General features: G+C 40.6%; 1 protein-coding gene across 2 annotated transcripts in view; it reads right to left on the bottom strand.

Annotated features, from left to right (window-relative positions):
* Positions 1-13,278, bottom strand: part of EPG5 (ectopic P-granules 5 autophagy tethering factor) — a 123,682-nt gene that overhangs the window by 6,941 nt on the left and 103,463 nt on the right. For both annotated transcript variants that reach the window (XM_057526387.1, XM_057526388.1), the window contains exons 37-42: positions 9,898-10,083; positions 9,205-9,414; positions 8,380-8,524; positions 2,651-2,893; positions 1,116-1,332; positions 395-610 (exon numbers count right to left, since the gene is read on the bottom strand). In XM_057526387.1, the coding sequence (XP_057382370.1) occupies positions 395-610; positions 1,116-1,332; positions 2,651-2,893; positions 8,380-8,524; positions 9,205-9,414; positions 9,898-10,083 (1,217 nt within the window). The remainder of the gene's footprint in view (positions 1-394; positions 611-1,115; positions 1,333-2,650; positions 2,894-8,379; positions 8,525-9,204; positions 9,415-9,897; positions 10,084-13,278) is intronic.

Genomic DNA, 13,278 nt, shown 5'->3' with positions numbered 1-13,278 from the left:
CAATTCTGCTAGACCGAGTCCCTCATGGGACCTGGGTTTCCCTGACAAAGTGCTGGCAGTGAAGCAGCTGACCGGGGTATTTTAACCTAACCTTGCACACCCTCACTGGCTCAAAGACAAAAAGCAATGAGTAGTGTGGTCAGGTTACCAAGTCAAAATACAATGAGATACTGCTAAAAAAAAGTCTTTGAACATAAAAGTTGTTTTAAAATGGAAAAAATAAACACCCTTTTTAAAATGTAAAGATGTAATCAGGCTCTGATTGTTTTCTTCTTAATCTCTGGGAGGACCCTAGCTCAGCTCCTAAACAGAAAATCTACCAAGTATCGCACCCCCTAGGTATGTGCAGGTGTCTGTGGCCCGTTTAGAAAAGCAAGAGCAGGTGCTTCCTCACCTGTTAGACAAGGGCGACTTCCGGCCCAGCCCAATTGCCCTGAGAATCCCTGAACTGAGCCTCTCCTCGGCCAGCAGGCTCTGACGGCCCTGAAGCGTGAGCAGAATTCGAATGACAGACTCCGTCAAGACCGAGTCATTCTGCTCGGTCTGAACCAGGGACAGCTGCAGGACTTGGTGCCACCACAAAAACAGCTTTGCTTCTTCCTGCATAGAGCTGGGGCGGGGGGGGGGGGGGGGGAAATCAAATTCAGAGTAGATTCTTTCCACTCTCGTTTAACTGAAAGTCCACACATGAGTTTTAAGTGTAAGGGACATTTAGTACTTTAAAAGCTTAGGCTGACAGGTAATGCTGTTAATAAAGTATTGGGACAATAACGGAACAGCTGACATTTATTGCCCCTTCTACATGCCAGACAGCATATATGAGCTCGACGTCCTTTCACTTAATCAAGTGAGGTAAACGTTGTTGTCCCTACTTAACGGATACGGAAGCTAAAGGTGGTGCTTCAAAATACCTGTTTTAGGAAATAAAAAGCCTGCTCAGAAAGTCGGCCCATGCGAGGAAAATCTTTCTAAAATAGGTGTCACTGTACCTCATAGCCTTGTTTGTTTCTTATGTATCACTTGGGTCTGTGCACTTAAATGGACATTAACTTAAACCCAAATTCAAGCTATCCCAATCCCATGGGTCGGCTGTAGCAGCCGGAGGGCCAACATACCTTGGATACACCTGTTCCAACCACTGGCTTAAGAGAAGCAGCACTTTCATTTCGTTCCTTAGCGTCTGCTCACTATTTAGACACTGAAGCAAGTAGACATAGAGAGTCAAGTAGCTGCCGAGGGACAGGCACTCCTGCAGAAACTCTTCGATGGTGAGCTCGGGAACTTGAAGGGACACCAGAATGGGGCCCCAACCTAAATTCTGATTGAGGGAGCCTAAGAAAAGAACACCAAGAGGTAGAGAAAGGTAAGAGCAAGAATCAAACTATTTAACTACTCTAATGAACCTTTTCACTTTAAAAGCTTCATGTCGAGAAAACACTACGCACATTGACCCTGGAGGGCCTGACAATGCCTCATGGCTTGGCTGGAAGCCCTCACACTAAATGCCTTTGTCCTGGCTGCCAGTGCAGAGGGTTAAGAAGTCAGGCATCATGGCTGCATTTTCATAAATCACCTCTTTCACCATATTATGATCATTAAAATCACATGTAGGCACCGCCTATCCCAGTTATCTAAGAATTTTAACTTTACCTAATACCATTTTTAAGTGTGTTATGAATACTTATGCTTTTCCGAGGGATATTATTATTACTCTATCCTTCATAAGCATTTTTTAATTATCAAAGTTTAGTTTGACTCATATCTTGACAGAAATTCTTGAAAATGTTTCACAAATTGAAAAAACAAATTTGATTTTAGCAACAAACAGTAAACAAATTTGGAGCAAGAGTGTTATCCTAATGGTTCTCAATTCTTTGTGGGGAATGGGAGTAAGGTGACATGGTGACACACATAGCACCTTCCACAGGGTGACATGGGAACATGGATTATTCACGTGTTGTCAAGAAAGGGCATGGGCAGGTTACAGGCACTTCCTAGCATTCTCACTCCAGTACCCTTCGTTCTCCCCTATTGTGTGCACGATGATATATATCTGGGTAACAGAGTCGAGAAGTACTGATCTGAGCAATTCTTTTTAACCAGATCAAGCTGTTTCCAGAATCTGAGAGTTTAGAGGTAGGAAATAAGAAGACAAAGCGGGAGTTGGGGCGGGAGGGGAGGTGGGAAGAGAACTCCACAATATTTTAAAACACATGACAAAATGCAATAAGAGGACATATGAAAAACTTCAACAAGTGACAAAATAGAGAAAATTAATACAGTGGATCATTATTATAAAGATTCTGGTAGATAGCATTTGCTTTTAGAACTATGACTAGGCCTATGACGTACACAATTTGGCTACCATAAAAGGATTGGTCTGACACTCCAAAACCCACATAAAATGAATTAGAGGTTCCCTCCCTTGAAACATGATGGTACCAACATGGGCCAAAATTTCTCATGCTAACTGCACGTTTTTATGAAGAAAACAAACTATACTCTGAAACATCAACAACATTTACAGAGATATTAGAACAGTACAATCCCTCAACAAGAAGGGTCTGGAAAGGTACCTTCTTCAGACAAAGCTTTAATCTTCCTTGGAAAAGATGGGTCTACTGAGAGCCTGACATGACGGTCCTCTTACCCTCTTTGAAGTAAGCAGTGATGCAGGCTTCCGTCGTCTTGGCCATGTGGCGGACGGAAGCCAGGCTCTGGCAGGCGGCTGTTAACAGGGGCAGAACCACCAGCCCATGCACTTTCTGCCCAATCCAGGTCTGGACACTGCCTCGGAGGAACTCTGCTGTTGGGATAGTCGCGTTGTTCATCATCATTAGGACTTCCATAAAGAGGCTGCTGAGGGCCATGTGGCGGGTCTGGCTGTCCAGATCTGAAGGGGAACATAAGACAACACGTTTGCAAAAGGCTGCTGGTATGACGATGTGAATGTGATAAAGGGAACAATGGTGCTTCAAACTAGCTGCTCTCCAGGGGCCACAAGGAAAATCCTTCTGTGTTTAGCTTTTAAGGATAGGATGTGGCACATACATACTTTGTAAGAGCAAAGCAGGAACTACCGCGAGATCCTTGGTTACGGCGTGTGGCCAAGCGATACTTTAATAAATAGACAAAATACACAGATCTCAGGAGTCATTTGGTAAACTAATTAGAAACAGTACCTCCACCCCTACCAATGCGAAAGTTGTAAACAATTCTAGAATGATTTACACAGAATGAAGGTTATTATTTAAAACTAAATATAAAAGTAAGGAAAGGAAAAACCTTTTTACAGACTCCTAACAGCAGCTCTTATTTCTTTGTTTTTTAAATAAGAAAAATGCACAGACTGGGTCTTTCCAAAATATTAAAAGGTGAAAAAAAGAATACAACACAAGAAAAAGAGCAAATTCATTTTAAAAGAGAACTGCAAATAAGTGACTGAGGTAGATTCCTTCTTCACATCCAAGAATAGAAAATATTTTTCACGGAGGGTGTGTTGAGAAAACTATTCATCAGGCATAATTTTTGAATTGTACACTTTATTTTTATTTGCTTTTTCTTTTTTGGCTGGGGCACGCAGCTTGCGGGATCTTAGTTTCCCGACCAGGGATTGAACCCGCGGCCCTCGGCAGTCAAATTGCAGGGTCTTAGCCACTGGATGACCAGGGAATTCCCTTCATCAGGCATAATTTTTGCCAACTTTTTCTAATTCTCCTTGAGTTGGGTTCATTGTTTCAAGGGAACAGAATTGTGGCTTTCTCACCTTGAGGCTTTGGTATTTATGTCAACATGAGTGGGGAGGTCTTATCACACCCATCAAACCAAATTCACCCGCTTGCACAGTGTACAATAAACCCTAACTTAATGTTATCATAAGATCTACTGATTATCAAGCAAGGAATTTTTTAAGCACTAAATGTGTGTGAATCTACTTTTTTATGTATAAATATTCTTGGTAATAAAGGCCTTATCTCTGAATTCCAGGTGAATAAATTTTTTTTCTGATTTTTAAAAAAATTTTATTTTTTTATTGACGTACAGTTGATTTACAATGTTGTGTTAATTACTGCTATACAGCAAAGTAACTCAGTTATACATATATACATACATATATACATTTTTTTCATATTCTTTTCCATTATGGTTTACCACGGGATATTGAATTTAGTTCCCTGTACTATAGAGTAGAACCTTGTTGTTTATCCATTCTATATATAACAGTTTGCATCTGTGAATAGCGATTTTAATCTATCTTTTAATTATGACTCATGGGAACAAAAAATGATTGCAATAAGCCTCCTAATAGATCGCAGCCTCTCCCCTTCCCATTCATCATCAACACAGCCAACAAATGTCGTTCTTAAAAACCAGAACTGATCCCATCACTCTTCTGATTAAGATCTTTCTAGAACGCCCTTCACTCCTTTGCCTGGCTATTATTCAATCTTCATGGCCTAGTTACATATGACCAACTCTAAATCAATTTCTCCAGTATTGCCTGCTAATTCTTTCTTTTTTTTCTTTTAACTAGTTTGCATATCCCGAGCCGAGGGATATGCAAACTAGTAGATGATGTCAAACGTTTAAAAATGGTTGTACCAATTTACTCTGTGATCAGCAGTATATGAGAGTTACACTGATCCACATCCTCACCAACACTGGGTATTGAAAACTTTTTAATTTTAGCTATTCTGGTGGATGTGATAGAGTATGCCATCAAGTTCTTAATTTGCATTTCCCTAAATATTAACAAGGTTTAGCATGTTTTCATATGTTTATTGGTTATTTGAATATTCTCTTTTGTAGAATGTCAATTTAAGGGTCTTGTTCATTTTTTTCTACTGGATTGTCTTTTTCTTCCTTATTTTATCCAGTGTGACAATCTTAGTCATTCATATTTAATGTAATTACTGATGTGAGTGGGTCTAAATCTACTATCTTACTATATGCTTCCAATTTGTCCCTCCAATTCTACATTCCTTTTTCTTTTATTTCCTTTTTTTGGATTATTTCTTATTATTCTACTTTTTCTTTCTTTTAGTTTGGAAATTAAACAAATATTCTTTTAACATTTTCATAGTGGTTATCTTACAAATTACAACATGCATTCTTGATTTTTCAAAGTCTGATGTTAACTGGTTCCCAGACAATGCTAATTTCCTATTACCTTCCCTACTGTTACCATAACCCAACAACACATTACTATTACTGTTCTATAGAGTCAGATTTCATTTAGATTTTCCTATACATTTACCAGTTTCATTGTTCACCCTTAGCCTCCTCCTATTTATCTTCTCTTTATTATCTCTTTCTTTCTAAGCAGATTTTGGTTATATTTTGTGGTTCTTTTTATAATTTCTTAAGCTCAGTGTTTATCTAATTAATTTTCAGCTTTTAGAAATTTTAATATAAACATTTAAGGCCATGAAATTAAGTTTCACTTTAGCTGAATCCCACAAGTTTTGATGCTCTGTTTTTTGTATTCAGTTCTAAATATTTTAAATTTCTGTTATTGTTCCTTTGGTCATCAGTTATTTAAAAGTTTGCTTCTTAATTTCCAATGTATAGTTTTTTCCCTCCTGGTTATATTTTGTTACTGATTTTTAAGTTCATTGCACTGTGGTTAGAATATGTGGTCTATCTGATACCAGTCCTTTGGGATTGATTGAGATGTGCTTTAACCCTAGTAATGGGTCAAGTTTCTTAACTGTTCAATGTGAGACTGATACAGTGTGCATTCTGCACTTACAGGGTATATTATTCTCTACATACTCATTACATCCAGCTGTGCTATTCAGACATCCTATAGTCTTACTGATTTTCTGTCTACCTGATCCATCAGTTAGTGTGAGACATGGGTCAAAATCCCTCACTGTGAGCAAATTTGACATTTCTCTTCCTAGTTCTGTCAATTTTCACCTTATGCATTTTCTTCCTGGTGAATTGAACCTTGTATCAATTTCCAACGACTCTCTTCATTTCTAATAATGCTTATTTCTTATTTATTTATGTAAGTAATATGTGTTTTTTATGTATATATGTGTTTTTCATGCAACTTCAGGGCAGGAACACACACAAGAGATTGTCTGGCTTGGTAATGCTTTCTGCCTTACAGTCCTATCTGTCTCATACTGATATAGCTGTACCAGCTTTCTATTTTAATACCTAATGTGACTGCCTTGTAGAAAGCTTTCTATATCCTATGCTTTAGGTATACTTCTTATAAACAGCTTAAAACTGGATGTTGGGGCTTCCCTTGTGGCGCAGTGGTTGGGAATCCGCCTGCCAGTGCAGGGGACACAGGTTCAAGCCCTGGACTGGGAGGGTCCCACAGGCCGCGGAGCAACTAAGCCCATGCGCCACAACTAAAATAAAATTAAAAAAAATAAATACATAAAAAACTGGATGTTGTTGATTATTAATCCAGTCTGACAATCGTCTTTTAACCTGAGCATCAGTCCATTTACCTTTACCGATATATTTAAATTTTATCTTTTTATTTTGGCTATTTTTCTTACCTTCTCCATGTTTCTTGCCTTCTTTGGATTGAACAAAATTTGGCCAATCCTTTTTTTTTTTTAATTTAATTAATTAATTAATTAATTTTTTGGCTGCGTTGGGTCTTCATTGCTGTGTGTGGGCTGTCTCTAGTTGCAGAGAGCTGGGGCTACTCTTCGTTGCGGTGCATGGGCTTCTCATTGGGGTGGCCTCTCTTGCTGCGGAGCATGGGCTCTAGGCACACAGGCTTCAGTAGTTGTGGCACGTGAGCTCAGTAGTTGTGGCTCGCGGGCTCTAGAGCACAGGCTCAGTAGTTGTGGCACATGGGCTTAGCTGCTCCACGGCATGTGGGACCTTCCTGGACTAAGGATCAAACCCGTGTCCCCTGCATTGGCAGGCAGATTCTTAACCACTGTGCCACCAGGGAAGTCCTGGCCAATCCGTATCTCCTTCTACTAACTTAGAACTTACGTATTTTATTTCTGCTCTTTTGGTGAATTGCTTAGAATTTTTACCATTCATATTCTATGAAGACATAAATTTAATCAATTTCTTGACCCCCCTCAAACAATATTAAAACCTTAGAATGCTTTTAACTCAACCTCCTTCCTAACTTACATATACTTGTGGTCATATAATTTAATGTTAGCGTTTGCTTTTTAAACCCCTCAATGATGACTACTGTAGTTTTATATAGGCAGTTTTTGTTTATATTTACCCACATTTCACTACTTTCTCTGCTTACTTTTCCTTCTTGCAATTCAAGCCTTTCACTTGTGATCACTCTACTTCTACCTAAAGAACATGCTTTATTTAGTACTTCCTTTAGTGATGTCCACTGGGACAAACACGCTCACGTTTCAAGGAAAACATCTTTATTTCATTCTCATCCTTGAAAGATGGTTATTCTTAGTTTACAATCCCAGGTTACAAGTCATCTCCTCACAGCACATTGAAGGTGTCATTCCACTATCTTACAGCTTCCTCTGTTGCCAGTGAGAAGCCGGCTGTCCTTGTAAATGTTGTTCCTTTGTCCCCGGTGCTTCTGCAGTTTCACTTCAGTATGTACAGGTGTGAATTTCTTTCTATCTACCCTGCTTGGGGTTTGCTGGGTTTAATGAATCTAGGGATTGTTGTCTTCCTTTTTCAGGGCAGGTTCATTTCTAACTCATCCTTATCCTGAGTATGCCATCCTGTGTGGTAATGCATGGGAGGTCCTTTCAGGATCCCATCTTAGGCAGGCCCTGGGCTTTATCATCTCCCCTAATCTAAGGAGTGTCAGCAAAAGCCTTCAAGGTAAAAGCCAGCCTCAGTACTCCATCTACTTTTATGGGTTCCTCCTTTTACTTAGTTTCTGACTTCTGAGATTTTCTGCCACCTTGTCAATAAGTTTAATTTTTGGTTTCTTAAAAACATTTTATCCAGCATCCTTAGTTGTTTTCAGCAGGAGAGGCAATCAGGATGTCCAGTCCACCAAACTGCTAGGAACACAAGTTCTCACATGAAGTTTCTTTACAAGCCTACAGGTGATTCTGAAGTGCCCTCCAGTTAGGAGCCAAAACACCCAGGAATGCTGCTCAATGGATGGTCTCTGGTTATCTCCTAATCATTATATTTAGTCATCTAACTTAGCCCTCAGTCCAGTTAACCTCACACCAGCAACTGACAGTGTCTATGCCTCCTCAACTTCTTACCATTCATGCCACCCACCCCCGCCAGTGCTGAGATGACAAGTGTCCCTATGGTCATCTCTCTGACCACTGCTTCTCTGTAAACAGGAATGACAGTGTCCTGACCATCTTCCTGATCTCAAGATGCCTTATACATAGCAGGAATTCATTTACTGAGTGAATACATGACTCCACCATAGTCACTTACCAGGTGGTTTAAAAACAATGATATCATCCAAGAGCTTACACATTTCCTGTTCAAGGACTGCTAACGTGATTTTTCCATTTTGTTCCAGGGAGATGAGGAATTGTACCATCTGATGAGTGAAAGCTTGGCATTTTGGAACTGCATCCTGACAATAAAAAAAGGATCATTCAAATGAATCCATGCAAGCAGTGTTAACTGGATATTCCCTGGGAGCACAGCACTGCACTGGGAGAGGACAGAGCAGTGAGTCATATGAGGACAGACCCTGTGTTGGGGAAATAAAAATCTTTGGTAATACTTAGACCAGAACCCATGTTCTCCCAAATCCCAGTAGTAGTTTTTATTACATTAATAACAACATTAACTACACACTAAGTACTTGTCAGGAACTTTTCCAAAAACTTTTATGTTCATTTTCTGATCTAATCCTCACAACACTTTGAAGGCAAGGTATTATTATTTCCAAATCAGGTGAGAAAACCAAGGTCAGAATGGCAGTGAGTTGGGGATGTGAGTTTGTCAGACCTCAAACTCATGCTCATAACTTGCTGCCATTCTGTTGCCAATGACATTCAAATCAGTAAACCCACAGCTCACTGTCGGCCCTCAATCCTTTTCACCTCTTGTTAGCATGTGACACTGCTAGTAGGTAAAGGCTTACCAGAAGAAATAAATGAAACTGAAAGACCCAAGAGGCCAAAATGATATACATCCTCCAACTTTTTCTATTGAGCCGTCGCAGGATTCGAGACAGTCCTCAGTAGCACTTACACTACTACCAGCCCTGAAGCACACTCTGCCTTCTAAAGGACCCACTTAACTTACAAGATGTTTCTGGCTGTCAGTAGGAACGGAAAGACCTGCAGACACTTTTAGGAGCTTCACAATTAACTCAGCAGAAGATTCCTTTGCCAGGATGACGGATGGCTGGTAATGGCTGCTGAAATAACCTAGCACACTCTGATATGACACAATATCCACAAGATGCCACGAGAGTGAGCTTGTCTGTCCAAGGAGAGTAAGTAGAGGAGAATCCTAAAAATGAAACACACATTCCTTTAGTTCCAGAGCCCCCATTTTTTTCCAGAAATATGCATCTCTACCTAGTCTATGGAGTGACCACTAACATGGCCTATGATGAGCAGAGAAGAGTTAAGAAGTCAAATAAGTACCTGCTCAAGTTAGGAGTACTCGTGAAAGTAATAACCAAAGTTTTGGCAAAACACATTAAGATTTATAAGTATTCAGAACCCAATTTTCAAAGGAACTCTGTGATCTGGTGGTAGAACAAGCAACTAAGGAGATGTAAATTGGAAGTGATTTTTATATTTGGTGTGGCTCCCTTAGACTATGAGCTATAAAAGAAAGTCAGGCACCTAGTTGAAGGCACACCCGTATGCCACGCATATATTCACACTGAAAGAGGCACTAGGGAAACAACTTATAAACCACAACTTCATACAGAGTGAGGATCTGGAGAGCCTTGCCAAGTCTTTATCACAGGCTCTCCAAACTTACTGTTTGATCCACCAGTTGATCTTCCTTTGCCAGTAAAATCATCATGAAAAGGAGGCAGACAGTCATGCTCCGGGTCTCTGGGTGGGGACTGGGACTCCAGGCATCAGAGAGCACACTGACCCAGTTGACTTCACAGAGGACAGACCCCAGAAACAAGAAGCAGCTCTTGGGGCTTCCTCGTTCCACCTAAAAGGAAACAATGTTTTTAGCTATGTATCCTGAAAATGTATAGAAATCAATGTTTTCTAAATTATATATCTTTTAAATTATACTTTTTTCCCAGATTATAAAAATCATTCATAACCCTTCTGCCCTCAGAGATTTAGATTATAATATTTTTCCTTCCATGTTCAATGTATGGAACACCTTTCAGCTTGTTTGGAGTTCATTATTTATTCCACTAATTCTTTTTTTTTTAATTTATTTTATTGATTTTTATTTTTGGCTGTGTTGGGGCTTTGTGGCTCCGTGTGGGCTTTCTCTAGTTGCGGCGAGCGGGGGCTACTCTTCGTAGCCATGCATGGGCTTCTCGTTGCTGTGTCTTCTCTTGTTGCAGAGCATGGGCTCTAGGCGTGCAGGCTTCAGTAGTTGTGGCATGCAGGCTCAGAAGCTGTGGCTCCCGGGCTCTAGAGTGCAGGCTCAGTAGTTGTGGAGCATTGGCTTACCTGCTCCGCAGCATGTGGGATCTTCCCAGACCAGGGATCGAACCTGTGTCCTGTGCATTGGCGGGTGATTCTTAACCACTGTGCCACCAGGGAAGTCCCTATTCCACTAATTCTTAACAGGAAAGGAATTATCTTCCCTAGTTCCAGCCAGGGTGGCAAATCCCTGCCACAGTTAGTCACTGGTGCTCAAGGGAGCCTACCACAGTCCTCAGATGTGCTGGGCAGGACAAAGGTGATGTATCTACTAGTCACTGGTTCCCAAAGCCGAGTGTGCATCAGAACCACCTGGAGGACTTGCGTGGGATGGGGGTTGAGGGGTACCCATAGAATTTTTAATGTCCTATATCTGGAGTAGGAGCAGGAATTTGTCTTCCTAACAAGTTCCCAGGTGGTACTGATGTTGCTGGCCCTAGGACCATACTTTGAGACCTACTATATTAGCATATATAATTTTTATATGGCCTTTTTAGTGTAATGTTGTGTTATAAATATATCCCCATATCATTAGTCTTTATAATTTTTGATGACTGCATAATGTTTAATTATCCCATTTAAAATACATTGGGGATGGGGGGCAAATGTATTATAAAGTTATAATCAATACCAAAGTTATCTCTTATAAGGCTATTTCGAGTCTGTTTAAAATAAAACATGGCTAGCTATAAATTTTTCCTTTAAAAAGAAGATTAAAAAGCTCAACTCCATTTATAAAATTGCAATCAGTGGAATTTGATGATTCATGTCTTCCAATTAGTACCATCATTATATCATGCTATTTGCTCATTTTCCCTTTTAGAAAATGATTCTTCATCCTCCTTTATAATTTGTTCTCTATCTTCACCCTCGACCCCCTCACAAACATACTTTACTATGCCAGCAAGACTCATGGAACTGAAAGGTTCCCAGCTTCTGGGCAGGGCAAAGTCATCTATCATTAGACTAAAACTCCTAGAGATACAAAGTCTATAGCATCCCTTTATAGACCATTCTATTTAATCTGTCATATAGCTAAAGCTGCACTCTTACTTAAACGCTCTCTTACAGCTCATTACACAAAGGTTCAATTCCATATTCATAATGATGATGAATACCTACTTTGTGCCTGTCTCATAGGCTAAACCTAGCTATAAAATCATTCTTAACCTTGTACTTCACTAAGATGACTGTCCTCAGCTTTCCTTAGAGCTCAGCTACAGAGGAGTGGCTGACAAGAGCAGCAGTGGGTGGGGTCTCCACTTACAGCACTAAAAGACTGCAGTACATTTTACTAATTGTCATAAATAACTATGGATCTGCAGTAATTAAAGCACTTAGGGGCTTCCCTGGTGGCTCAGTGGTTGGGAATCCGCCTGCCAATGCAGGAGACACAGGTTCGAACCCTGGTCCGGGAAGATCCCACATGCCGCGGAGCAACTAAGCCCGTGCACCACAACTACTGAGCCTGCGCTCTAGAGCCCACGTGCCACAACTACTGAAGCCCCGCGCGCCTAGAGCCCATGCTCTGCAACAAGAGAAGCCACTGCAATGAGAAGCCCGTGCACCACAATGAAGAGTAGTCCCCGCTCGCAGCAACTGGAGAAAGCCTGCACACAGCAACGAAGACCCAACGCAGCCAAAAATAAACAAGTAAATAATAATTTTTAAAAAAAAGCACTTAGGGCTTCCCTGGGGGCGCAGTGGTTGAGAGTCTGCCTGCCAGTGCAGGGGACACGGGTTCAAGCCCTGGTCTGGGAAGATCCCACATGCCACGGAGCAGCTGGGCCCGTGAGCCACAACTACTGAGCCTGCGCGTCTGAAGCCTGTGCTCCGCAGCAAGAGAGGCCGCGATAGTGAGAGGCCCCCGCACCGCGATGAAGAGTGGCCCCCGCTTGCCGCAACTAGAGAAAGCCCTCGCACAGAAACGAAGACCCAACACAGCCAAAAATAAATAAATAAATATAAAAATAAATAAAATTTAAAAATTTTTTTTTAAAAAGCACTTAAAGTGTCTCAATAATAAATGTGAATTAGGTTATGAGTAAACAGAAATGAACTGGTGACTATGAACAAATAAACTGAAATGATCATAAAAAGCTAAGACAAGATTAAAAGTTTTTTTAAAACAAAAACTTAAGAACAACAGAAATGCCTGACTGGTATGTAAGTGACACTACTGTACCTGTTTTCTGTAACTATTGCTTCTACTGCAAAAACTCCCGCACACTTATTGGGACTTTTTCCAGGCCATTTCAGGTCTTTATATGATTATGATGCATTACTGGTTGTTACAATGTACTTCTGTCTCCTACAACCTAATATCCCCTTACATAACTGCTTAAAGAAGCTAATGGTTTGAGTACCGATTTACATTCTACTTTAATAGAACATTTAACAAGAAGCAGTTTTAATGATATTATCCTAGAAAAACATGCATTCACAGAAACGCCAAGATTGAGTGTGACAAAGTGATTAAACTATGTATTCACATGACAATATCACCGAAGTCTAGGGGATGACTGCCATATTACAGACAAAAATCTTTCTCTGGGTTTTAAAAATGGTCCTGTAAATGCTGTCCAGTCATCTACAGACACAGTGAAATGATGTCCATAGGATGCTGCTTTACACAAGCACTGTCTGGGCGATACAGAATTCGGGCAGGGTCCACACTGTCACCCACTGCAACTGGGCCTGAAACCCACAGTGAACAGGTTGCTCCCAAGAAGCCAGGCTGTGA

The sequence above is a fragment of the Balaenoptera acutorostrata genome, chromosome 13 (genome assembly GCF_949987535.1).
Source record: "Balaenoptera acutorostrata chromosome 13, mBalAcu1.1, whole genome shotgun sequence".
NCBI classification, from domain to species: domain Eukaryota; kingdom Metazoa; phylum Chordata; class Mammalia; order Artiodactyla; family Balaenopteridae; genus Balaenoptera; species Balaenoptera acutorostrata.
This window is presented reverse-complemented; position numbering and strand designations above follow the sequence as displayed.